This window comes from Halichoeres trimaculatus, unplaced genomic scaffold, assembly GCF_033239565.1.
Source record: "Halichoeres trimaculatus isolate MK-OKI-2021-1 unplaced genomic scaffold, fHalTri1.1 fHalTri1_scaffold_10, whole genome shotgun sequence".
Lineage (NCBI taxonomy): Eukaryota > Metazoa > Chordata > Actinopteri > Labriformes > Labridae > Halichoeres > Halichoeres trimaculatus.
In genome coordinates, this window is record NW_027437187.1 from 30,724,940 (window position 1) to 30,752,627 (window position 27,688).

Genomic DNA, 27,688 nt, shown 5'->3' on the forward strand with positions numbered 1-27,688 from the left:
TATTGGTTAACATCTTTGCATAAACTTTTTACTGAGTAATGTGTTTGTGGGATAAATACAAAGCTAGCAATACACTTGAGTTTTGTTTTCCAAAGAAAACTGTTGAAACATCCAAGAAAGAAAGAGTTACACCCAATAACTGAGATACTGAAACTTTTTTTGTCTCCAAAGACTTAACTCTGGCTCGATTTTGACCACAGCAAAGACACTGGGATTGAGACCTGTCTACATCTGACATATGATGAAAGCATTTAGGGAGCAGTCCTGTGTCACCCTCCAACCTCCAGTTCCTGACAGCATGGTGCAGCCTGTGTCCTGGATGGTCTCATCAGGCTGCCCCTCCTTCCATTTGGTAAAGGTCAGAGGTCTGTTTTTCAAATCCACCCCAAAATTCCCCTCTGCTTTTTTTATTATTGACACTGATCCAGACCAATTTGGGAACATCTTCGAAGAATTGAGTCAGGACGTCGTTCTCCTCTTCGCTCTGGGGTAAAGCCAGCTCCAAGCCTCTTTGGGAGCAGAACTCGACAGCTTTGGAGAAGGAGTCTCTTTTTTTGGACGACACAAAGTACTTCTGACCGACTCGCTTCAAAAAGTTGTAGTTTATTGCTAAAGGAAGGAAAAGTGATGCAAGAAATCAGAAAACATGAACTAAAAAGTTTTTTTTTAATTAACTTACAAGTCAAAACCTAAGCCCTGTTTCCACCAAGCAGTCCAGTCTAGATCAGTATGGTTTGGTACTGGTTGGCTGGGTTAAGCTTGGCCCTATTCATGTTTCCACAGCTAACCGTGCCCCCTCATGGTAGGTGGCGTGTAAGCTGGATGCCGGCAGCTGCATCAGTAACATAATTGTGTGATGCCATAGCAGCGCGACACAGTGTACCCCGCTGATAAATCCATTTGGGAAGAAAAACGCAACACAGTAAACAAAGAGAAAATATGAGAGACATGCAGCAATGTGATGTGATGTGTGATGTGATGTGATGAAAGAGAAGACTGTGTGCCCCCAGGAGAAATGCAGCTGCTGTTGCATGGTAAGTGATGATCCTTTCAACCAATCAACAGTCTGCTGTGTTGTAGCTCCACCTTACTAGATCGGATTGGTTTATGCTGCGTTACATTTGTACTCGGAAGTCAGTTCCGAGTGGGAACACCCCCCGAGGTTGGAATTTCCAACTTGTAAGTCAGAGCACCTACACCACCTCGAGTTACCAGTAAAAAATTCAGAGTTCAGGGGTAAACAGCAATTAAGCTCCTGTTATATTCTTTTTATTTTTAGATTTCTGACTAGTCTTTTTCGCAATAAATCAGCCCTTTACATCATATTATTTTACGTTTATATACAGAAATACTGCTGTTATGGCAAGTTTTCCTGACTTGGCAACTGTAATGCCCAACTCGGAGATGACATCATTCCCACTCCCAACTTCCCTTAACTTAAACGCTTGGTGGAAACAGGGCTTTAAACACTTATACACCAGTACCCCTGAGTTTGTTTCTTTTGTATACTTACCCAGCTCTATTTTAGCAACCCTCGTCTGTAAGGCTCCGTGGTCCGCGCAACTGGCATCAGTGCCATCCGGAGCTGCAGAATAAAGTTATATTACAAAACTTTCCCTGCTAATATTTATGTATCTGCAACACCTAACAGTCAAATGCTCTCAGTCTTTTTATTTTCAGCTCCTATTATTGTTTGACTTTCACTTAATGCCAAAGACCCTATGTTGTTTTTCTGGCTATCACAGTGGAAGAATTAAATAACCTGAAAATGTTCTTCATTTAAACCTTTATTTATCTATACATTTCTGTGGAGCTGGTTTAGTTCATTTAGTATGTTTTCGCAGGTTGCAGGATGAATTCCAGGTCCTGATATTTGGAGCAAGTCTAACCTGACATCTCCAGTCTCTTTATCAGTCCAATAAGAGCCAAACCGAAGTCTGAGCAGCTACAAAGACATATTTAAATGTGATGATTCCTTCTTGTTTTTATGTTTAAACCTCTTTTTCTTTCAAGCAAGCTATGCTACTGGGGTTATTCTGCCCATAGAGAATATTTTATTCATCAAAATAATCAGGAACAAAAATGTATTCAGACAAATCTCTTCACCTTGTTGGCATACTCCAACAGGTCCAGGGCTGCCCCGCTCACCGGGCCACCCCTGGTCTCCTCTGTCCCCTTAAGAAAAAACAGAGACCAGAGCAAACATCAGAGTGTGTTGTGAAACTGTAGCTAAAAAAACAAACAAGTTGACAATGGTCACCTTTTACACCTGGAATTCCGATAAAACCAGGTAGTCCAGGTGGTCCTCTGGACCCTTTCATTCCATCTCTTCCTGGGAGCCCAGGGGGTCCCATTTCACCTTTGGGACAAGGCACACATTGGAGCTGACTGAGGCCAACAAGAGCCATCAGGCAAAGAGCACAGAACACGAGATACAGCCTCATCTTCTCCGTATAGATTCTGAATATGTCACATTTTTCAAGATTTTTTTAAATTATCATCATTAATATTGAATTATGCATTTACCTTTCATGTACATAGCACCTTTCATAAATCAAATGCAGTTCAAAGTGCTTTAAAAAAATGCAATTAAAATATATACGTTAAAATAAAATAGCAGAAAAACATACCAATATTTTGCTTGGATTGTGGACTAATGTAAGCACAAAGCAATAAATTACACATATTTTATTTATTTAAAATTAAAATAAATAAATAAATAACTCAAAAAGCCAATATGTTACATATTTCAACATAAAAAGCAAGTTATAAATAATCAGTGAGACAATAAACATTAAATCAGATAAAGAAAAGCTCTACCAAGAGTAACCAAAATAATAACAGTATCAATAATAGACAAACCGTAGAGTTTAAGTGATGAAGTTCCTGCTAGTTGTGCTTTTTCTTTGCTTTATCCACAGAAAGTGACTGAGATATCAGGCTGCACTCATGATAAAAGAATTTCAGCTTGTTGTGAATGCCAGATGCAGCGTCTCCACTTGGGAACCCTCCCTAATCTTTAAACAACAATTGTGGCCAATCGAAGTAAAAACAAAAATCTCACATGTATTAACACGTGTTTGAATACATTTCTGGTGTTAAAACTATGCTACACTGGTTGGCTTTAATCCCTGTGGATTGTGATTTTGATTTGCATAATGCATTTTTGATGGAGAAGAACAGTGTGTGGGGACAGGGTGTGTTCATACTTTCCAACCTGTGGACCCAAAATATTACACAACACAGCTTAAATATCTTCTGGAAAAAATCTGCACAGAAAGTCTAAAGCAGTGCATTTACCATGACAAAATTAAATCCATACTTTTTTTTTCAATCACATAAATTCTGCTTATTATTTTATCCGATTTGGCTGTTTATTGATACCTGATATCCAGGATATCCAGGATCTCCAGTAGTGTGTTAACAGGGTAAAATTAATCACTTTTATGGAGTATGAAGAGGTCTAGTTTAAGCAAATCTCACTTTCCTTTAGACTAAAAGACATAGGCCTATGTTTTTGTCAGTTTGTTCTTTTTTTCTTTCTATCTTTTTTATTTTCCTTTTATTTAATTTCTTTCTTTATTTATTTTTGTTGTTGTTGTTGTTGTTGTTCTTCTTCTTCTTCTTCTTCTTCTTCTTCTTCTTTTTCTTCTTCTTCTTCTTCTTCTTCTTCTTTAAAGGGCTCAAAAGTTCTTGTTGATGACTTCAAACCTTCTGCTAGGCATAGAAAGGTTGATGATGTTCGTGGTGCCAGTGTCATCTCTGCCTTTAAGTTTTACTGCCGCCACTAGATGTCGCTGTTTTTTATTTTGCGTTTTCCCCCCACATTCAGCATGACGGCAGTGACGTGTGACACTGTCCTGTATCATAACTACATCTCTGCCGTTTGTAACAAACCAAACCTTGTGAAAATCGGATGAGAATTCGTGTAGTTATGATTCATATAGTTGGGCATAATGCGCCTTCCCTAATAGAAATGAATATACTGTGGGTGAGTGGGTGACCCATCCAAGATGGCAACCAGCTGCTACGTCCGCTCCAATAGGCAGCGTCAGTTGGGAAATTAGGCTCTTTTTGGAGAGCCGGCTCTTTTAGCTTTCAAGCGGCTCTTCATTTTTTAAATTGCTTAAATTATTTTATTATCAACAATAATGTAAAATGATGTGCAAAATTAATTATTCATGTAAAAACTTGCAATTTGTTTTGTTTTTTTAGACTTATGTACTAAATACGTATACAAATCAATCTAAGTGAAACAACACTGAATCAGTGGCTTGATTAGAGATTGTTATCTTGCAGACTTTTCCTGCTGTCACTCATTTTCTAAACTTTACCTGTACAGTGCATTTCTGATGTCTCCTTCTCTCTTGCCTCATTCCTTGACCCCCTCCCTCCTGTTCTGCTGCTTGTGTTTGACTGCCACCCCTCCCCTTTCAGCACCCAAGTTACCTTATTACCTTCATTACCACAAACAAAGTAAAATGATTTACTGTTTATTAAGGTCTTTATTTATTTTATTACTCTGCTAATTGTTTATCTTATTCTTTCATTCTTTCTGGAAAAAAAAGAAAAGGAAAAAAAACTGGCTCCAATCACGTGTCGCTTTAAAAAGAAGAATAGGAAAAGAAAAAAGTCTGGGAGTCGAAACAGACAAACCAAAAAAAAAAGGATTGTCTCCCAATCAGGAGACGGCTCCCGTCGTACTCTAAAGAACCGGTTAGAAGACCCGGCTCGGTCACGATCGACACATCACTAGTTGGCGGTAGTTTGTTTTCGTGCCCACAGGCGACCGTGGTCTGTGTGGTCTGTAAGTTAAAAAGCCTCTCTGGTTCCTTTTAAGATAATAATGACGGGGAACAGCTGCTGCGTAAAAAACTGCCACCAAGTCTCTCACGACGAGGACGGGAAGAGCCTTAACAACGGACTAACTTTCTTCAGTTTCCCCGCTTGGAGGAGGAACGAAGGCAGTGAGATCTCCGAGCTAACGATGAAGAGGAGGGCCGCCTGGGTGGCTGCTGTCGGTCGCAGTAACATCACATTCAGCCACATCCACAAATCCACGAGAGTGTGTTCCCGACATTTTCACTCCGGTGAGTAGAAATCCAAAGCTCTCATTTACAGACTATTTCAGCAGCACCTGAACTGTGCACGACGTAATCTTTACTTTCTAGGCTCATTAAACGGTATTTGAGGCAGTTTAGGTCAAACTTAAGGCTTATTTCGTTGCTTTGTGTGAGAAAGGCCGACTTTTGTGAAAGTTGTCATTGTTTTAATGGAATTCAGACCTTTTCCTTCATTTCAGCTTCGTTTTTTGTCTGTTTATGCTTATATATATATATGGAAACTCAAACAAGACACGCCTCCATAAACCTTCCTTACTCAGTTTTCACATGATAATGAATAACTACAGCTGTTCTCTTGACATATTCCTTCTTTCATTGTTTTAGTTTATTGTGTGGTCGAAGTGTCTACTATTTTTGGAGAGTTTTTCATGTTTAGCTTTGTAATATTTAGTATTTTAGTGATTGTAAAGTTGCATTTTAGATAGATGAGCTATTAGCCAAATCATCATTAGCATTGTCCTTGGTTTTGTATTATGTAGTACAGGATTTGCTTATAAAATAAACAAATAAATAAAAACCACAAGATCATAACGTGTTGCTGAAGTTCTGCAGAAACAACAAACAGAAACAGTGTAAAAATTTCTCATTTATGTCAACAACAATAGCATTGCATTTCCTTATCAAAGAAACCAGCTTGTTTAGTTTATTTTAAAAGAGACTATCTTATTTATCTCAAGATTATAAGATAGATCAGTTGTAATATTTGAAGAAAGTCAAGGTCCCAAGAAAACATTTTGAACATCACAAGTTATCACAATAAAGTAAATATCTGTTCGTAACATTCTGTGCTGTACCTGTCTGCAGGTAAACCAGCGTATGAGAGGCTGCAGTCAGATCCAGACTGGGCCCCCTCACTCGAGCTGGGTCACGAAGAAGAAAACGGCAGATACACAGAGCGTTTCTCTCTGTCCATCAGAGACATGAAGTCAAAGAAAAGAAAGAGAAAAGAAAAGATCCTAACAAAGGAAAAGGACCTGAAAATGACTGTGAAGAAGAGACGATTAGATATATCCAGGCCTACGATGGGGGAAGCAGGGGCAGCAGCAGCTGGAAGAGAAGTCAGTAAAAGAGTAGGAGGTAAGAACATGGATACGAGCACACACCGATGAAGGAGCCTTTAAAGACTCCGAAACAGAAAATTCATCGAATGCATCCAAGAATGTCTTCTCTCTGGACACTCAGACGTCATTTTAAGCTCTGTGTGTCTGTTTTTTCTTGCTCAGTGTTTCTCTTCTCTGTTGTTTTTCAGATCATGTAAAGGACGAACGTTCCTGGAGTGAAGTCAGATCCCTGCTGCTGTCGGTCCTGAAAAGTCAGCCGATCAGAAACAAGAGGCCTGCAGACCAGACGGACGAGGGAACAGTGCATGCTGGGAAGGAGACAGATTTCAGAGTAAGAAATCAAACTGAGAATGATGAAATAAACAAGCAGAAGAAAGAGGACGTAACAAATACAAAGGTTATATTTAGTGAACATTTGGCAGAAATTCTTTACCTTAACTTTTTTATTATTTTAGTATCCAGACTTTAGGAAGCTATGTCCTGATTTTTTTTACTTTGAAACTCACTGTACTAGTTATATTCCTACTGTACTTGAATGCAGTGTTAATCTATATACAAAGTGAGCCCTCCCTTTTCTGATTAGCAATCCCTGTGAATATCAACGGCACACGCAGTGAACCGAGGTGTTTATGGTCTCCTACTGACCTGGCTGCACTTTAACCCTTTAAATTAGGTAAGAGCCCCCTCCCAGATAAGATTTTTACTAGGGATGGGAATTGATGAGATTTTGTCAATACCGATGCTCTTCTTGATTCTGCTTATCAATTTGATTCTTTATCAATTCCCTTATCAGTTCCTGTTGAGAATTTTCTTGGTACAAAAAGTAGCTTTACAGGTTTTCTGTGTCAACAACATTTAATTGAGTTTATACTGTAAGTGAATAAAATGTCATCAGTCCCTGAGTCTGGATATTTCTGGGCATAATTATACAGAAACAGGTACAAATTGCACACGATGTGACGTTGATGTTCTGTGTTGAAATATATTAATAATTCAAGTAGACCATCTAGTGTCCCAAAGTGGTTATAGCAATGGTTTAAGTTGTTTGGAAGCTTTCCGTAGCTATGAAGTTAGCCATGAGCCTTTCAACTGCCTGTTAGCTTTTGACATTTGAAATTCTCAGTATTTTTTACAAAGAGTTGATGTGATATGTTTCTGTGATGAAAATTGAAATTCTATTCTGAAGCTGAAGTTATACTGATGTATGCTAACTGCTAGCATATCAATGCAGTTTCCCATATACGTTAGCATCAAGCTTGCGCTATTTTGTTATTTTAGTAAATAAGGTGATTTATACCATTTCGAATGTACTAAGTATAAATCTCCTGAGAGAGAGAAATCCCGAATCAGAATTTTCTTGGGAAACATTATCTAGCTGCTAAGCCAAGATGGCTGCAGCAGCAGATTAGTTGAGGTGAGGCCCGGCGGCTCCGACACAATGTAAAGAACCGATAAGGGAATTGTTAAGCACAAAGGCTAACGATATCGATGGATTGAAACGTGTCTTATCAATTCTCAACAGGTACCGGTTTTCGATACCCATCCCTAATTTTTACTTATCTTATTATTAGAATATAGGCTGATTATTGTCCAGCTATTTCCTAAATACCACGGTAATACGACCCAAATAACACCTAATTAGTACCTGCACATAACCTGAATGTAACTTGTGTTTTACCTGGTTATAACCTGACAATTTCCTGGAATTTACATGATTATGACCTGACAATAACCTGGTTGTTTTTTTTCATATACATAGCTGAATATCACCTGCTTATTACATATTACCAGGATATGATCTGATTATTGTCTACTGATTACCAAAAGATCACATGATTATCACATGATGATAATGTTATCTTTCCCTTATTGTTAGCTAAATGGTCCACAAATAATCCCTGAACATTTCTTGATTATATCTTGATTACTACTTGAATATTCCCTCAAAATCATCTGTATATTATTAGAATATTACCTGGCACTTTTTGTGTTTTTGTATATGATTATACAAAAATGCTTATTACACTTATAATGCTTATAACCAGATGATTAAATGATTATTACCTGGTTACTGCCTGTTTATTTTCTGACTTTTACCTCATTAGTAATTGATGAATTCCTGAATGTTACCTGATTTTGATATGAGCAGTACCTTATTGGGTTTTGTTTTTACTATTATCTGATTTTTTTCCTGAACATCACATGATAATAACTTGAACAATTCCTGGTTATACTCAGATTTTTAAATGATATTCCCCACGTTATTATCTTATAGATGAGCCTGGGTGACCTCTTGTAGTTTTTATGAACTAACAGCTCTTTCAACTCTTTCAGGACTTCTTCAGAAAGTCTATCGAAGAGTCTCTGGAGAACTTCAGCAAGTCCAGGACCCCGTCAACCCAAGAGCCCCCCATCTATGTGGAGCTCAAAGAAGATTTAAGTCTAAGAGTTTTACCTGTTTTACCTGTGAAGGAGACCAGCAAGGACTCCTCTTCATCCTGTGGGAACTGTGTTAAGCTGGAGAGGAAGGTCTTTGAGCTGCAGGGGGAGCTGTCTCTTCTCACAGGAGGACAGGACCTCATGGATGTCCCACATGTTTCCAACAAGACTCAGGTCCACACAGACCAGGTTCCACAGAGTCGAAAACCAGCCCAGACAGAAGAAGAAGTACCTGACTGTGAGTTTGGAGAGCTTTTGTTGTTCAAATTTTTGTTTACAGTGTCAATGTTAAGTTGTGTTTTATTTACACATAAATTTATTTGACATCTTTTTCAAGCAGAGCCGTTAGAAAAAATACAAATCCTTTTTTTGAACAAGCTTAAAAGATCTACAGTGATTCATATTTTGCCTTTAAAATGACATAAGATCATTTCTTTCAAACATGTAGTTTGTCCAAAGCTAAGATTAGCTTTCATAAAGGCGGAAGCTAATTTATGCCTGTTTTGTTTTTTTTGGCATTGATTTTGTCTCTAAATCCCTCAGATAACTGGATGGTGAAAGGTTCCTCTTCATGCTTGGTAAAATGTGTCACCTGTCTGCTCTTTTAGGGACTGTGTCTCTTAAAAAAGGTCTCAAAAAAAGACGGAAGTTGTCATCCAAGAGCCATAAGCTTGCTGATACACTCTCGCCAAATGACAAACCTCGCCCCACCCTTCGCTTCAAGAAAGCCTGGCTTCGCACGTTTGACTTCCTCCGATACTCGCCAAGCCTCAACGTCATGTGGTGCCACATCTGCCGCCTCTGCCATGATAAGAAACACCAGGACAATGGTATGATCAAAGGCTCCCGGTGCTTAAAGCTGGACAACATCAAGAACCACAGCTCCAGCAACTACCACAAAGAAAACATGGAGCGCTACATGAAACAAATGAGTTACCAGAAACCTTTAGATTCAAACAGTTTATTAGAAGAAGATACACAAGCTACAGGATTCAAGGAGGAATTTTTTTAAGACATAGAGTGCTGAAAAATGTGGATTTCACCAGTGGAAAATGGACATGTGAGTAGAAATGGGAGAAATAACCGAGGTATCTGGATTTTTTTGTTAAAAAATCTTTTTTTTTTCATATTTAAGTCCTTCATTTTAGTCTTTGTTTATAAGCTGGGTTGAAAAAATGATATCAGATACCATGAATAAATCCTAAAAACTGAGTCACATGTGATGTACATTTTTTGGGAAAATATGGCTCATGATAAAATCTCAAGACATCATCATCATTCAACTTTTTCACAACTGGTGTCAAAAAAAGCAAACTAAAAGCCGTAAAAATTGAAAATATCAAAGAATCGCAATTAAAACGTTATCAGGACCCCAAAAATCATAAAAGAATCGAATCAGGAGAAAAGCATATTGTCCCAGCCCTACGTGTCAGGGTATCTGCTCCAGTGGACCAGTCAGGTCAGACTTGCTCCTGATTGGTCAAAAAAGGGAATTGCTGACGGCTGCAAATCCCCACAATCCAAACAGCTTGTTTTAGGTCAGGATTTTACATTCACAAGCACTACTAAGTACAGGTTTTGTCATTAAATATCACATTTTGTGGGCCAGGAGAAAAGCCAAAGACTCACAAATTTCACTAAAAGACTTAATAAAGTGATTTTTGCATAATATGGGACCTATAAGGACAGATATATGATAAAAATGTCCCGCAGTAAACCACAAGTGTTTCACCACTCTTTCAAGTGCAGAAACAGATTTTTATAATTATTACAGAAGTGGAAAAAAGCTCTCAGACACCCTATTCATTCATGGAATAATGAATCAAGAAACTCCCTTGGGTCTTGAAGTGCAATTTATTTTGTTGCAGCCACAGCCAAAATACTAAACAAATAGTAAAAGCCCATTAAAAACTTTAAAGTGATTGGTTCGATAAAAACACAAAAGGAGTTTTGAGTTTTGGGTCATTTTGGTATCAGTGATCCACAAATGAAGGTTGTGCTTTTCATTAAAAGACAAAATATTGTTGCCGTGCTTCACAGCCCATTCGAAAGTTCTTCGACAAGGAACCCAATGCAGGAAGCACACTTGAAGTTATAGAGGCTGTTCCATCTTCCTTCTGTTAATGTAATGGGCCAGGCAGGGCATTACCTCCAGCATGTACAGGACCTACTGTCAGCATGGTGGAGGCAGTATCATGGTTTGGGGATGCATGAGTGCTGCTGGTGTTGGTCACCTCACTGTCTGTGATGGCACATTGAACTCTGATAAGTATTGAGCCATTCTCCAAACACACATGCTCTTTTCTGCTCATGCACTGATTTGTGAAAAACTGGATGTTTCAACTAGATAATGCCCTTTGCCACAGATCCAGAGCCAGTAGAACTTGACAGTAGGAACACACTATCCAGGTCTTAGAGTGGCCAGCTTAATCCCAAAACATGAGCCCCAATGAAAATCTGTGGTGGATTATCCAAAGGTCTGTTTCGAAGTGTAAACCAAAGAATTTAGAGTTGTTCAAAAAGAATAGGACAAGATTACCCCTCACAAGTGTGACAAAATAGGTTGAAGTCACACTTTAGGCTCAGAGAAAAAGGTCAGAGCAAGCATGGGGCTTACCAAAGGGATAGGCCTGAGCCTGAGCTAAGAGAGAGAAGCAAACTGCCAAAGAGGAATCAAAAGTTCAGAGATGGACATTAGCAACAGAGAAAAAATATTATACAAGAAGCAGGTGTAATAGCAACAAAAATAATTTAAATCACTAATAGAAAGAGTATTAATATAACATTTGGTAAAATGTTTCTAAGTGTGCAGTGAAAATTTAGGGGAACTTGGAGGAAAGAGTTCTGTTGAAATCTAAGGGAGTTTGACAGTTTGACCTGAAGAAAGAGGAACCACAGTGTTACCAGGACAACATCTGACAAAATAGGCAGATAAAATTAATCTACAGTGGCAAAAATACTCAACTCAACACCTGAGGCCAACATACCTAAGGCCCAATCAAATGCTTCTTATTTTTGCTAATACCTCACCAAAAAAGGGGGAACTGGGAAGTGCTCCTGTGGCCTGAACTGCAATCTCCTCAGTAGAAAGGAACAACACCCCAAGTATTGTGCGGATTCTGTGTGGACACTCAAGTGGCTGTCTTGAGGATCTTGTAACTTCCCTTTTTCAGTTGTGGATTACTAATTATCATTGAAGATTTAGACATTAGGGTTTTCTGTGCTTTCCCCAAGCTGCAGTAGGCTGGAGGGACTTTTCATGAGTTCTGGTACCCACCTGAGGCTGTATAGCTCTCTTGTGGCCATCAAAGGAGGACAGCAAGGCCAGCCATTCTGTCCCCAGTCCACCAATTTACTGGACTCAGTCAGGACTGAGTTACTTATGTATATTCTTAGTTTGATTATGTAATGTTTTATTTATGTTTTGTTCAGTATTAAACAAATTTTCTATCATTTGTTGACCAAGACACCTAAAATGTTGACAACTGACATATTGAATATGAAAATATAGGCTGTATATAGAGTGGACAGCATGGCGCCGCCATTTATCATTGTACGGTTTTGAAACCAAAATACCCCGGTCACAGGCGCAGCCATTGTAGCAGTTGTGCAGCCGGAGTCTGTGCAGTAGAGACGATGAGGGATTCTGGGAGAATCTGAGTGGAGCTGGGTGACAAAAATAATATATATATTTTTTCTTTCGAGAGTCTAATCACTTCTTGACTCTACCCCCGACATATTTTGCAATCCCCGAAAAAAATACACAAGAACAGCAGCTGTCAATCATCGTTAAACGTTATGTAAAGCCTCATTTTTAACCTCATATAACTATTGAAAATGAAACTTTTCAGGAAAAAGAGGACTTGGATACAAGACAGCCAAATGATATCTTCAAATCACCACAACAATCGGACGTGAGAAACATTTCTACGAGGAGTATCAATTTTTTAAAGTTTGATCACGGCCCATCTGGAATGGCTGGAAGGCGGATTTTTAACCTATATTGCAGCCAGCCACCAAGGGGAGCAATTTTTGTGGAGACCTCACTTCGAGCTGAGCAAGTGGACATCCATATTTTTTACAGTCTATGATTGAAACAGTCAAGAATTTAGTTTTGTTAGTTTTTCTTGTGAACAAAAAAAAAAAGATTTGATCATATCTGTCTAATGTAGCCACACCTTTTGAAAATCACACAAAAAAAGATTTTAAAACAAATATTTCATGATAATTTGTAACATTTTAAGGGTGTCAAAAACCTTTTTCAACTACTGTATCCACAACCGTGTCAGTGCTATCAATCAAGAAAAGCCGGTAAAAATCTGTCATATGTGTCAAATGTGAGACATGGGTAAATAATGTTGTTTTTATTAATTTATTTGTATTGGTTGGTATTTATAATTATGAAATCATTGGCAATCAGACGCTTGATTGTCAGCACATTGGGGTACCAGAGTAAGTTGTATTGTGGTAAAAGGGGGAAATTTGTTACTATAAATGCTGAACTGAGAAATATTGGGAGTTGTTCAACTAAACAACCAGGTAAATTTTATTACATATCTGCAATTTTATTAAAAAATAAAGAGAATTGTTTACAAAACTTTTATTATTCAAACATTTTTCATACTTATAAAGTTGCTATCAGTCCCACAGTTTGACCTGTCTCTGACTTCTGTCATAAATAATTATGACTTGTATCACACTATTATTTCACATTATATATCTATAATCTATGGATAGTATGGAACCTAAGACATATAAAACTTTGTCATATCAACATTTGATGAATCTATTCTAAAGTTATTAGGGGTAATCAGTGCGTGTTGCAGCAGTCCCCGGTCTTCCCTACTTCTGTCCGCACTCTTTGACCTGGTTCGCAGGAGAGAAGGTGAGAAAAGATGAAACCTTCCCTCCCTCCTGTCAGACCAAACTCCGGCATCAAATTCACTCTGTTAACTTTAATTTTTGCGCAATATCTTTCTTCCGTTTTCCATGTCATTTCCTGTGATAAAAATGGTGGTCACAGCTCGGGGAGGCGACTGAGTCGCTGCTAAATTTGACGGAAAACTTTGAGCCGGGCAGCCGCGGAGCTGCCGTCCGGGGGTCGTTGCTCTGCGGCCGGGGAGGACAGATCCGAGCTCACCCGGGAGAGAGGGTCCGTGTCCCCGCTGCGTCTCTGCAGAAGGTGGGTCCGCCTCGGTAGCCACTGTGGCCAGCGAAAATGGCTTCCGAAAACAGCAGGCAGATTGCCAGATGTCTGCAGATCGAAACCGGAGGAGGAGAAAGCGTGGCGCAGATTAAAACTGAGCTGCATGAAATTTACAAATCCGCTAATTTCACAGATTATCTGTTGACACAAACACTGAAAGTTGAGTTCTGAGTTTTTGAGGAGTGTTTGTGGTCAGAGGAGACTCCTGCAGACAGTTTAGATTCAGCAGGGCTGCACACAGTTTCAGAACAGAATTCACTTATTTTATTATTACATAATAAAGCAAACAATGACCGTCTAAATCAGAATAAAACACAACATCACGATCTGAAAACGCCCTTAAATTGTTATGTCAAGAATTATTATGCAGTCATGGTGTTTTAACAGAGGTGTTACAGTGTCTGCATTAATTCTAGAGAGATCAGACTCTAACTGGTGCAGAACTAATGATTTACATACAGATTTATTTGTACACTTAATTTAAAAAGATGTTTTCATGTCATAAGTTAAAAACCTGTCAGATGTGATTGGGACAGCTCAGTCACTAGATCAAATTATCATTGATCCAAAATAAGACCAAGATGATCAAGGTTGAACTTTTATTTTCCAAGTGTATGACATGAAATGTTTAAAAATCATAATATTTAAACTCAATAATGAAGCACAGGGTTGAAGACCATAAAGGCTTTTTTCAGATTAACTGCAGAAAGAGCAAATTTTAGTTTAAGTGCCAGGAACCTTTAACTGACACTCGCTTATAAGTTATTGGTCTACTTGAATTTTATTGTATTAGTTGTTTCTGGTGTATCCATGGCTCGGCAGATCATGTTTGTTACTTACTTGTTCATTTTTCTGCAGATGGTTGAAGAGGACAACATGCTGATTTCCAAAAACATGTTTCCAAAATGAGCAAGCTGTCAGTGGACCACTGGTGTGAGTCCTGGTTTCACTTTAGCTTCAATGGTTGATTTTCTTTTCTTAGTCTATACATGATGTAGTAATGTGTAGATAAATAAATGAATGAATCTGCCATTGAAACTCTGTTAAGATCAGATTTTTGTTTCCCAGTCTGTGAGGAGTGCCAGGACTATTTCCAAAAGGAGTGCCCATCCCACGGGCCCCAGCTGTTCATCCCTGATACGCCTGCAGCACTGGGGTTAGCCAACAGGGCGGCGCTCACAGTCCCCTCAGGCCTGGAGGTATTCACTGAGGGAAACGAGGTGGATGTTCGCTGTGTGGATCCAAGCATCCCCAAAGGGGCGGTGTTCGGTCCATATGAGGGGGAGCTGGTGACCAAGGACAAATCCTCGGGCTTCTTCTCCTGGATAGTAAGTACAACCGGTCCACATCAGTTCAGACCAGTTAAAACCAGTCAGTGGCAGGTCTGATGAAAGTTTTCAGCACTTAGGAACAATTTTATCCATCTCACAGACAGGGGAAACTATTTTCATCCATTTTATAACCCATCTAGACTTGCTTTCTTTTAGTATTAAAAGGTCCAAAAACAGTGAAGATCCCCAATCAAAGTTTAAACTGACGTAGTGAGGGATGGGTACTTTTCACATTTTGAAACAATACAGAACCGGTACGCAACAGTACCAATTTTTCGGTACTTTTTTTGTATCTATGTGGTAAAAAATATCAATTTGTTTGATAATATAATATATATATATATATATATATATATATATATATATATATATATATATATATATATATTCTTCAATTTATAATTTTGCAATGCTGAATTCTTGTCCAGTATGGAAAATCGCCAACTCACAGTCACCAGGATGTGTTTAGGTACCTAAACATGGTACCTTTTGATCTTACTCGAGTTGGTACTCGGTACTTTTGACAGAATTCGGTCATAATTCCTAATTGGATACCCAATCCCTAGACGTAGTACCATTCTAGAATTATTCCAGAGAAAGGTCAAACTGGTTGACGAACTACTCTAGACTTGCTCCAGAGCAGTTAATGCCCTTTTAAAAAACAATCTAGATTTGTTCTAGAGCAGTTTATACTTGTTCAAATGTCAGTTAATCAGTCTAGAACCATTTTAAACCTGTTGCAGTAAATTTTTGAGACAAGATTAAAAAAAGCATAGATCTGTTCAAGGGCGACTTAAATCAGCTAAATGACGGTTTACACTGGACTTAAGTCAGTCTGGGGATGAGCAGTAACATCTTACACTGGTTTTAAACCACCTTAGAGTTGTTTGTGGTCTAGTTAAGGAGACCTTTTCTGGTAACAAGGATAGAACCAGTCTAGAGCTATTGCATCAAGAGTACATGCCAGTTTTGCCAGTTTTAAACAGGTCTAGAGTCCTCAACTCACAGCATCACCAGTTGAGAACCATTCCAGACCTATTTAAATGCACATCAGTCATGATACTCAGTCACTCAGTCTTGAAACGTGTAGGACTTGTTATGGTGAAAGTTTTAAAAAAATATATGTTTCTTGATCCAATCCAGACCTTTATAAACTGGGTGTAATAAGTGTGATAAGTGTTTACATCAGTTGAGAACCAGCATCAACCTTTTTTAGAGAAGTTAACACCAGTTAAAACCTAGTTTACCTATTTTAGAACAGTTAACCTCTTCTTAGAGCCAGTCTGGGCCTGTTCACATAATCAATAGATCTGCTATAGACCTATATGAGTTAAAGTTTCAGCTGGGAACCAACCTAGATTTTCTTTCCACGGCACTGTTTTTTTTTTTGTTTTAAAAGTAGGATTAGCTCTAGTTCAATAAACCAAGTCTGAATCTGTGTTTACCTGTTCCTGTGAACGTTTCAACCAGTTTTAACTGCTTTAAACCAGAGATGAGCAGGTTTCTGACTTTAAAGTTTGTTTTTTTAGATTGTTGATATTGACAACACATATCGATCAATTGATGGCAGTGATGAGACCAAAGCCAACTGGATGAGGTAATACTTGTCTTTTTACCAACATTTTTTGTTATGTTAGATTGCATGCTCTTTGAAGATCCTGCATTTGTGGCAACCATAAGCCAAGACATGAAACTTTTAACGGTCATGTAACACCAATTTGATGCCAGATCAAACTTTACTTCAGTCATTCTGAATGATGTTTTTCACCTGCAGGTTTGTTCGGACCTCATCTGAGGAGAGTGAAAGGAACTTGACGGCATTTCAGCACCATAAAAACATCTACTTCAGAGTGTGTCGGACTCTGGAGGCCGGGGAGAAGCTAAGGGTTTGGTACAGCGACGACTACATCCAACGCCTTCACTGCGTCTCCCAGGAGAGCATCGACCGCAACCTGCAGACAGGTAAGATGCGCAATACTGGTTATTGTTAAAGTTTTTGGAAAGCTTTAGTGGCACAGCGTCATTTTTAGTAAATTAAAGTGAGATTGGATAACAGTCATCTTTGTTTTTAGACTGTTTTATAAATCACAGTATGAGCCATGTGCTCTGTTCTCCAGCAGGGGCTGCTGCTGTCACATTTGGAGATGTGTGCTTCTTGATAAATAATCTTCAGCAGATGGAGACTTAAACTAAAATCTATTTCAACAAGATGAATGGGAAATAATTTGTGTTTGTCCGAAAGTTGTTTGTTTATACGACTACCTCATACATACCCACATTACAAGACATGGCATTAAACTTCATACTCCCTTTTGCCGTACTTCACAATGTCAGTTTTCTTTTACTTACAGAGGTTGATTAATTTTGAATTCATATTATCACTTAACAAAAACATCTACAACTCTTAGTCCAGACTAAAGTCATATATAATACATCAAGAGCCAAAAGCTTTTTTTTGTTCCAATTCATAATTAATTCATTTGTTTGTTGTTGAGTTATTTGAGATTATTTCATTTTACTATTTTTTTCTTCTTCTTATAATTTTTTCCCTATTTTCCCCAAATTCTTTTTTTTAAAGACATAGTATTAAACACATATTCATAACACAACACACTGCCCTTTTACAAATAAAAAAGATACAAAAGCATAGCTGCCTTCAACACTGTTGTACTACAACACTATCTAATATCCCACAATCTTTGATATATAACATAAAAGACCCCCATACACTCTCAAAAATGTTTTGTCTGACCTTCAGTACAAAAGAAATCCTTTCCTGTGGGAGGGCAGGCAACATCTGTTTCCTCCAATGACTTACTGCAGGCCCATGAACGTTTTTTTCAACATAAAGAAATACACCCCTTCCCATTTAACAGGCTCATATCTTTAAACATTCTTTTGGCTTTTGTGTATATAGTTGTCTCTGGGTATAAGCCAAACAAGAACAGTCTTGAGTTCAACACATATTTCTTAGACACTATTTTTCCAATTTCACCTCTTATTCCCTCCCAGAACAAAACAAATTTTCTACAATACCACAAACAATGAACCAGTGTGCCTCTATATTCAGCACATTTTGGACATATATCAGGAAAATATTCATTGTACCTGTTGAGATCTACTGGCGATACATATAATCTCATTAACCATTTGAACTAATCTGAGACGTATGTTAATAGACCTGGTATGTGCTATGTTACAATCTTCTTATATTTTTATTATTAATTGTATTTGGGGAGGTATCTTGGATAAGCCCACCATGTTTTTTTCACCTCTCCAGCACTTTCTTGCATTCTTTCATAACTGTTTCTAATATATGATGCAAATAAAATAAAATAAAATAAAATAAATACCTCTTTTTAGTATGATCACAAACTTTGAACAGGGACATGGTCTGAAAGTGCTGAAGGGGGCACTTAAACCCAGTTTAGAACCACTCTGGATCTTTTAAAGTGATGTTCAACAAATAGTTGGAACCAGTTTCAAACCAGTAGGGATCTCTTTTGGGGTCAACATTGGTGTCAAATCAGTCTGGGCTTAAGTGGGAAGTTTAAACCAGTTTAAAAACCCCTGTTCAGCTACTGACCAATAAATTGTTGACTAAGGAGACTGTTTGGTTCCAGGTTCAGAGAAACCTGCCGTCCTGCCAAACCTTCAACAAGACTTTAAATCTCCGTGCCTGCAGTCAGCTCTGCAGGAAAAACCCAGCCCAACCAAACAGCCCGACGAAGAACCAGACGGCCAGCCCCCTGCCAAGAGGAAGAAGATTGACCTCATCTTCAAAGACGTTTTAGAGGCTTCCCTGGAAGACTCCAGCAAGTCGTCCCACCTCAGTGAGAGTAAAACAGCAGCGCATGGTTCCAGTGTGTCTGAGAGCAGCTTTAACGTTCCCAACCTGAAGGTGGAGGAGAAGGAGGAGGAGAACAAGAGCAGTGAGGAACCCTCCACCTCCTTCTGCCCCAACTGTGTCAAACTGAAGAGGAGGATCCTGGAACTGGAGGAGGAGCTGTCACGTGTCAGAAGAGAACAGGGGGACTCCGTTGGCCCAAAAATGTCAGGAGATCAACTGTCTCAAAACAACCAAGGCCCACCCCATCCTGAACAAGGTCCCATTGAAGACTTTCAAGGTATGTCCTGAAAAATGAGTCCCAGACCCATCAGAGGCTGCATCACCCTCACCATTTAGACTGTGTTCCACAAAACACAATCTCTTATGGTAGCTTATGAATAGTTGTAGAGATATTTCAATCCAAAAACAACATGTTATTTAACATTCCATATCAAACAGATCCAGTTGTGTTGTTCTAAGTAAGAAATCACAACTCAGACACTAAATGTGTTTTCTTCGCAGGGATGGAGCCTTTGACTCCCACTCAGATGGTCCTGGATGAAGATGACCAGGACGTTGACTCTGCTGATGAGTCCATCACAGCAGACCTGGTGATCTCTCCTGAAGATTCCTCAAAGCTTTCCTCTGGTGGAAGCAGACGGATTCGCCGCTTCAAGCAGGAGTGGCTGAAAAAGTTCTGGTTCCTCCGCTACTCGCCAACTCTCAATGAGATGTGGTGCCATGTCTGCCGCCAGTACACCGTCCAATCATCCCGAACCTCAGCCTTTATCATTGGCTCCAAGCAGTTCAAGATCCACACCATCAAGCTCCACAGCCAGAGCAACCTTCATAAGAAGTGTCTGCAGCTTTACAAGTTGCGGATGCATCCAGAGAAGACTGAGGAGATGTGCAAGAACATGATGCTGCTGTTTAACGCTGCATATCACTTGGCCCTCGAGGGGCGGCCTTTCTCTGACCTCCGTCCACTGGCAGAGCTTCTGAAGAAGTGTGATCTCAAAGTGGTGGACCAGTACATGAATGAGGGGGACTGCCAGATCCTGGTTCACCACATCGCCCGGGCTCTAAAAGAAGACCTGGCTGAGAAGATGCGCCTGTCCCCATTTTTAAGTGTCATAATGGACGCTCAGAATGATGACCTTTTCTCAGACATGGTGGCAGTCTACATCCAGTTCATTACCAATGAGGGCTCCCCAAACACAGAGTTCCTGTCCTTGCAAAGACTGAGCATGGCCAGTGTGGACGGGTATCTTCAGGCTATGGATCGAGCATTTGGGGTCCTAGGTATCAGGTTTCAAGACTTGCTGGTGGTGGGTCTGGGAGTAGACGGCACCAACATCTCTTCAGGAATGAGAGCCAACCTTTATATCTCTGTACAAAAGACTTATCCTTGGATCCTCTGCCTTCCTATTATGATCCATCGGCCCCACTTGGAGGTGCTGGATGCTATCAGTGGGAAGGAGCTCTCCTGCCTCGAGGATCTGGAAAACAACCTGAAGCAGCTGCTCAGTTTCTACCGCTACTCGCCTCGCATGATGGCTGAGCTGCGATCCACTGCTCCAACACTGTCCGAGGAGACAGAGTTCCTTGGAGACATCAGAGCCATTCGTTGGATCATAGGGGAGCCGAACGTCCTCAATGCACTCATCAAAGATTACCTGGAGGTCGTCACACATCTGAAGGAGATCAGCAGCCAGACACAGAGGGCTGACGCTGCTGCCATCGCCCTAACTCTCCTCCAGTTCCTCATGGACTACCAGTCAGTGAAGCTAATCTACTTCCTCTTGGACATCATAGCTGTTCTCTCACGGTTAGCCTTTACCTTCCAGGGAGAGTACCTGCTCGTTTCACAGGTGGAAGCCAAGATCGAGGAGGCTATTCTAGAGATCGGACACCTTGTGGACTGCCCCGGAGAGTACCTGCAGGAGTTTGAGGAAAATTTCCGTGAGAGTTTTAACGGCATTGCTCTGAAGAACCTGCGTGTAGCCGAGTCAAAGTTTCAATCCATCCGAGAAAAGATCTGCAACCGGAGCCAGGGAATCCTGTCTCAGAGGTTAGACCTGCAGAGCCGTTCCTTTGCCAAAGCCTGTAAGGTCCTGGACCTGTCCACATGGCCTCACAGCAGGGAGGACTTGGAAGCTTATGGAGAGGAAGAAATCCAGATGATATTCAACCATCTGGAGTCCATTCCCTGTGGAGGTAAGGAGGGATCCTTGGCCAGGACAGAGGCCAAGGGCAGCCTTGTGGGGGAATGGAAGGACTTGAAAGCAGACTACTTCAGTATGAATGGTTTCAAAGAGGTCATCGGTCATGTCTGCAGGTACAAGCAGCGTTTCCCTCTGCTGAACCGGATCGTACAGGTTGTCAGAGTCCTGCCCAGCTCCACGGCCTGCTGCGATAAAGGTAGAGGGTCTCTGCAGAAGATGTGTAAGAACAATCGTTCCCGGCTGACCCTGGAGCAGATGAACGACTTGCTGACTGTGGCAGTTAATGGACCGCCCATCACTAACTTTGATGGGAAGAGAGCATTGGACAGTTGGTTTGAGGAGAAGTCAGGGAGCAGTTACTCTCTGTCAGCCGAGGTGTTGAACAGGATGTCATCTGCTGATCAGAAGTCTGTGCTGCACAGTGTTGATGTTAACACAGAATTCTACCCAGACATATAACAGACGGTCCGAATTATGTTTCATTTTATAGAATTCCCTTATGACCAGCTCAAGCAGACAAATACAGACATTAGACTACAGCTGAGATGCAAAAACAATGAGATGCCAAGACAATTAAAAATTCTTTCAAAAAGTCCGAAAGACATAAAAAGACAACCAACTGACAAACAGCAGAATGTCAAGACACATATTTACAACAAAATGAACAAAATGTAGAATAAACAAACCTCTACTCAGCTGATACTTTTCATTGGAGTTTCTTTTGCTGATATTGTCTCTGGAAGTGACAGCTAACTTTTTAGGCATTAATGCTTTATCAATTACTTCCTCTTATGAGCAATGCATTGTTTACAATCCAATTAGCAAGAGAAGTGGTCATTTGTTCAAAGAAACTGACTGAAATTGATTAATCTTTTGGTTAACTCCATCCCCCACAAGAGCATCCGTTTATCTGTTTGTTGTGAGTCTCAGTTTCGCTGTAAATTCCACAGAGGCTTCACTCTGGCTTCCTTCAGTGGTATAAAGGCAATAAGCACAATCTGCTTAAAAGGACATGAGTTGGAGTGGCTAAACAATTCCGAGCCTTTCTCATTGTCTGCTGGTTGCAAAGTGAGTTCAAGTCTCTTTGTTTTACACCAGTTATCTTGGAGCAGATTTTAACAATCCTTGTTAGATTGTTATGGTCCCCGACAGAGAGCTTATAAAAACAACAGATAAAAGAAAAACAAAGGAGACTCTCTGTAAAAGACTGGTAAAAGCGACAAAGAAACTAAGATAACATCATGATGCCAATTGGTATAAAGTCAAAGGTCAAGATTTGTCTGGTCCAGTCTCATGCAAAGAAGAAAACTACTTTTGTTTGTTGAACTCAGTCTGCAAAAATAATGGTTGAGGAAGATGACCTGACCCTTTATTTTCAAACTTTTGATATTTTTCTCTGATTTCTAAGACCAAAGTCAGATTTATGGCATTGATCTCAGAAATCTAAAACACCTGCTGTTACTCTTGATGTTCCTGACACCTGATTGGTCAGCACTTCTCGTGACTACGCACAGAAACCAGAACTCTTCTCATACTACAGAAACATAAAAATATGGATTAGTGTGTCAGACACTCGCTGTAGTCTGAACTGTCAGTGTTCAGCTGGGTGAAGTGATGAAGTCTTTGCACTGTCTTCTTTCACTGAGGCTCATTGTCAAACCGTGGCCTCTGAGTGCCCCTGCACTTGTTAGATAAAATAATAAAGCACTTGTTTTTCGAAGAAAAGTCTGTTCTACGTTAAGGACAATCGATTAGTGTCAAACCTCTCTGCTTTAGCGCATTTCAGCATGTTCGTGCCTGACAGAAACGACAAAGTGCAGAGATGTATAAAGGCTTTATATTTCTACAAGACAAGCAGACAATGCTGACTCACACACACTGTATATATTGTGTATATATAGATTGTAAAAGCTTTGGAGACAGTTTTTAAAGAGAGTATTTTTCTCTTGGATTTAATGATTGTGCCATAATGCTGAAATGCAAGAACCAAAAGAAAAAGGTGCTATCCTGCTCTGCCATAATGCACTCTGCCATATTAGTTTAGATGTTTGCTGCTGAAGATTATATGTTTGAATATTTTCATTTCATATGATAAATCTGCTTTAAGATTGGGGCAGCCTCAGTTTTGTTGATTGAAATGTTCTGTTGAGACTGCATGACGATGCTTAAATGTTGTTTTTACTCTGTTAATGTTTTATGAAGACGCTTGTACATAAAGCTGAAAGATGATGGGGTTACAGAGCTGAGATGAGAGAGGCACTTTGGCTTTATTTACTTCACAAAAATGTTTGTAATGTTGTTTAGACGTTAAAAGGATAGTCTGCATTTTGGGAAATCCACTTTAAAGACCTTGTTTGATTTCATGTCATTTCTGTTTGTTTAAAGTGCCTCGACATCATTCATGGTTTCTTGGTATGACAACTTAGGTTGTTTAGATGTTGACATAACAGGAGTAACATCTTGTTAACCAGTTTTTAAATGTCATGTCTGGGCAGGTAAGCACTCTCTATTTGATCTGCATAGTTAAGGCGCTGTGAGGATTATCCAGAATCACTAGTGTTTTTCCCATGAGCACTGTCATCCACTGTCATAAAGACATGACTCTTGCCAAGGCGTGTGGTTGTTTTTACACAAATGAATGGAGCGCAGGTCTTCTTTCTTTGTTGAAAACATTTTTTTTTTGCCTGCAAAGTGAAAGTAATGTAACTATTTGAGGTTACACAGAGTTATTGTTTGAAACGTGACAACAACCAACCTTGTCAACCCAGTTTGTATGGTGGTATAGAGGGATTATCAGTCTACGTCATCATAAAGCTGCGCACTGCAGAAGCAGCGTTTAGCTCCATTCGTTAAGACCGAGTTAGCGTATTTTAGACACTAAATTTAACCTGTTATCAGCATAAAAATGTACAGTTGTTCTGTGGTCAGTTTTTAGAAACGATACTAAACACCAGAGGCAACGTCTATCAAGTTTTGACCGTTACAGCGCAACCGGTGTTTTGGCGTTAATAGCGACCATGCTAACTGGCGACAGTATCGGTGTTATTAACGGCCGAGAGTCATCAGTTAACAGGGTCACACTTTACACTGAAACACCAGCGACGTCTGCGGGTAAATATTTCGGTTTAGGATGATTTCTGATTTATTGAAACACATCTACATCCTGGTATGTCACACTCTGGTAAGTCTCCACAGATAATGAGTCTTGAGCATCAAGTGACAGTTGTGTTTGAACAGTACACACCTGATTTCTCCGCTAAAAGCGTCTGTCCACCTAATATCTGTCCACTTGCTAATCTCTTCAGTCCGATCACCGCTATTTTACAAACCTGGGAGCCGTTGACCATCCGTGAAAGTGATTACCGGTATATTTAGTTAAAATGTGTTTTTTCAGTTGTTAACAAACCGTTATACTCCGCAGTGCTTCTGCGCCCAAGGTGCGCGCGCATCCAGCGTCGATGATAAACAAATAATCCCTCTATAGTTCATAGAATCCTAGGTTTTCTGCCCCCAAGTGCTCATCTATCTGTGGTTAAACTACAACCTTGCCAAAATGAGTCCAAAAACTCATTTTTATTAAAAAAAAAAAAAAGGGGACAGATTTTTGCTGCTTAACTTGCTGCATAGTGTCGTCAAAAAAACTGTCACTCTACATACTCTGTCAGACGCATAAAGTGACAAATAGAACTTAGAAATGACCAGTTTTGGCGCTGACAATCTTGTTTTAAATGGTGTATTATCAACAACAGCAGATTATTTCAAAATCACTAGGAAAGTTCTCACAGGGCCTTCAACATAACACCTTGGGGATGGTCTTTAGGTACCATCCAGCAAACTGTAACATAATCTCAAACAACTGTGCCAAATCAAATTCCGTCCTCTTAAAATTCGTGTTTTTGTTCCTTACAGGTTCAGGTTGTTACTCTTAGTGTACAAGAACATAAGGATGGATAAAGAGATTTGTCTTTTTGTGACATAGGAGGAGGGTTTTCAACTAGAAACAGCTCTTACATCCATATCTACACACAGTTTCTCCAGGGAAATGCCTTATGTTGTCCTTTTTTGTTAACCAGAGCATAGATTATCACAAAGAGAGGCTTGCTTAAGAACAGGAATCCTTTTCAGTGAATTTCCTGATAATGTATGACATCTGTCAGCTCCAAGCTGAATCATTTTTATTCGGTACCGGCGAGAAGATTGAACCTGTTTTTTTATGACATATTGTGCATGCCTGTATTGTATGCATGCAGTGTTTACTGTATAAACCTTTCTTGTTTTTGAAGCATAATGTTTGTACGTAGGATGCTGCCTCTGTCTGGTTGGATGTAAGTTCAGACTGATGATGTTCAGCATAAAGACTGCTGCGTTTCCAAACTCTGTGTCGCACCTTTCACTGTTTGACTTAATGGATGGATGTGCTTATTTAAACCGACATTTGGTTGATTGTAATGACTCTGTTAGAGCTGGCTTAAAGCTGTTGATGTTTGCTGAACTGTGAGATTTTTCATTGCTGGATTTATGAATGTGGTCATGGATTAATCAAAAGCACTTGCGATTGTTGGATTTCTGTGCTCTCTGTTTTTTTTTTTCAAATACTTTAAATGATTCACTTTAACAGCGGTTAATCTGAACTCAGCCTCCAAAAGTCAGAGACAAACTTCTATTCATTTTTTTTCCTTTCAAGTACTAGCATTCATCGTACATTTTCCTTTTGACAGAGGGCATAGGGACACGGACATAATAGACGTTACTTTGTCCACAGGAGGCTCTGAAATCAACATGAACAGAAAGTTCTTTACCGAGCTTTAAGTCTGTCTAAAGAGGAAGCTAAGAAATGATTTGAATTTCTTCAAATAAATGTGGAGAAGAAGACAGAGTTTAATGTCTGAATTCAAACTTATCTTAAAAATAGGTTCATAATCATCCATGTCTTGTTTCTCTTTCAAAAGGGAAAATGAGCAACAAAGTGTTGCACAGTCTGTAAAGAAGCTCAAATAGGGTCAGTCCCACACCTGCTCAAAAAAGATGTTTAAGTGTTCATCTCGGGTCAACATAAATAGAAGTTGCTCAAGTGTGTGTTGACTTAATGCTGTGTGGTTAAGCACTTCCTTTTATCAAACTGAAGTTGTTGGTCAGATGTTAACAGATTTAAGTAATCTGCTGTATTTTTTTTACACCTGAAGTTGAAGTTTTGTGGGAACAACCCCCCCAGGTTTCCCACAAGATACACTAACAGTGAGTTTGTTAGGTACTAAGGCTGCAGGAGGAGCGTTTTACTAAAAACATTACTTTGACATGCACTTGATCAATACATTTGGCCACCAGGGGGCATCAAAATCGATACAAACAGAAAGCCTGTAACAGAAACTTAAAGTACTAATTTCAAAGTTCAAAGTCTGTAATCTGAGTATGTACTTTATATTCCCCAATTATTAATGAGTTTCTTTTTGAACAACCAGGAGAGATGAAGGGCATTTTTTTGTTAATTTCTGAAATTTAAAGAAAAATTTTGTGTATAAGGCACATTCAAAAAGATCTCTTTGTAAGACAAACTGTGACCACCATACCAGAATAAAATATGGAGACAGGTGATTTTATTGTGTCATGTTCTTTTACCCAGGAAATAAAACTTAAAGATCCAAAATGATGCAAAAATTTTTAGTACTTCTACACAACAAGCTATGAGCCGAAGGGACAGGATGAGTCTCAATAAATTAGTCACAGGCAGTTGGGAACAGTTAGCTGGTAAGGTGGTGATAAGAAATAGTGTGAGACAGAGCTACACATCTGCATACAAACTGCACATTGTTGAACAGGATGGAAGTTTTGATGAAGGAACACATCTTAAACATTTTAAATAATGGTGTTTTCATATTCTGGATTTCACAACAAATTAGAGCTAATATTGAGGTATCTGTGTTAAACACTCAACCAAATAAAACTTGGCTTCTTTCTTGTTGTAATCAGATATTTCAAGATTTCACCGCATAAATTATGAAACATACAAAATATGATGTAATAGATGCCCACAGAGTGTCCAACAGTTAATATATGAGAGATTTCCTCTGTGTTCAGATGACCTCAGAAGGAGTCAGCGGGAATAAGGAGGTAAGGGGTCGTGGCCTGAGACTGCCTTGGAGGATTTATAAAACTTCAACTGAAGTTATTCAGAGTGTTGATGAATGTGACGGTTTCTGGGCTGAAATGGGCACAGAGTCCTGCTGAGCTGCACAGCAGCTTGGACTGGAGTGTGAAGAAAGAGGAAATGTGTCAAAGAATTGGAACAAAAAAGCAGGAACTGACCTGACAGCTCTGTACACTGAATATTTTTATGTTTGAGAAACTGGAGCTGCTCTCAGATGAACTTTGATACTCTCAGCCCTGTTGCTCTGCTGTTTGCAGACTTTGACAGAAATTGAAAGGATGCTGGCCGATGGTGAAACCAGGAGCTCTTTGTATGCTTTCATGGCTGAA

General features: G+C 39.5%; 3 protein-coding genes across 3 annotated transcripts in view; 2 read left to right on the forward strand and 1 right to left on the reverse strand.

Moving 5' to 3' along the window:
- LOC141796257 (mannose-binding protein C-like) overlaps positions 1 to 2,444 on the reverse strand; it is a 2,497-nt gene extending 53 nt beyond the window's left edge. Inside the window, 5 exon segments of the mRNA XM_074677256.1 lie at positions 1 to 408; positions 410 to 609; positions 1,514 to 1,585; positions 2,107 to 2,175; positions 2,270 to 2,444. The exon segment at positions 1 to 408 is cut by the window's left edge and continues 53 nt beyond it. Of these exon segments, the coding sequence (XP_074533357.1) occupies positions 226 to 408; positions 410 to 609; positions 1,514 to 1,585; positions 2,107 to 2,175; positions 2,270 to 2,444 (699 nt within the window). The 3' untranslated portion in view covers positions 1 to 225.
- A 2,303-nt stretch (positions 2,445 to 4,747) lies between these two features.
- Positions 4,748 to 9,835, forward strand: LOC141796598 (uncharacterized). The gene is made up of 5 exons (XM_074677815.1): positions 4,748 to 5,090; positions 5,928 to 6,200; positions 6,373 to 6,515; positions 8,519 to 8,861; positions 9,232 to 9,835. Exons 1-5 carry the CDS (start codon positions 4,847 to 4,849, stop codon positions 9,633 to 9,635), a joined length of 1,407 nt encoding a protein of 468 aa, XP_074533916.1. The 5' UTR covers positions 4,748 to 4,846; the 3' UTR covers positions 9,636 to 9,835.
- A 3,683-nt stretch (positions 9,836 to 13,518) lies between these two features.
- prdm11 (PR domain containing 11) lies at positions 13,519 to 26,426 on the forward strand. Its single transcript, XM_074678018.1, has 7 exons — positions 13,519 to 13,805; positions 14,688 to 14,762; positions 14,898 to 15,157; positions 16,690 to 16,757; positions 16,935 to 17,122; positions 18,784 to 19,287; positions 19,512 to 26,426. Exons 2-7 carry the CDS (start codon positions 14,735 to 14,737, stop codon positions 21,671 to 21,673), a joined length of 3,210 nt encoding a protein of 1,069 aa, XP_074534119.1. The 5' UTR covers positions 13,519 to 13,805; positions 14,688 to 14,734; the 3' UTR covers positions 21,674 to 26,426.
- Positions 26,427 to 27,688: the final 1,262 nt, after the last annotated feature.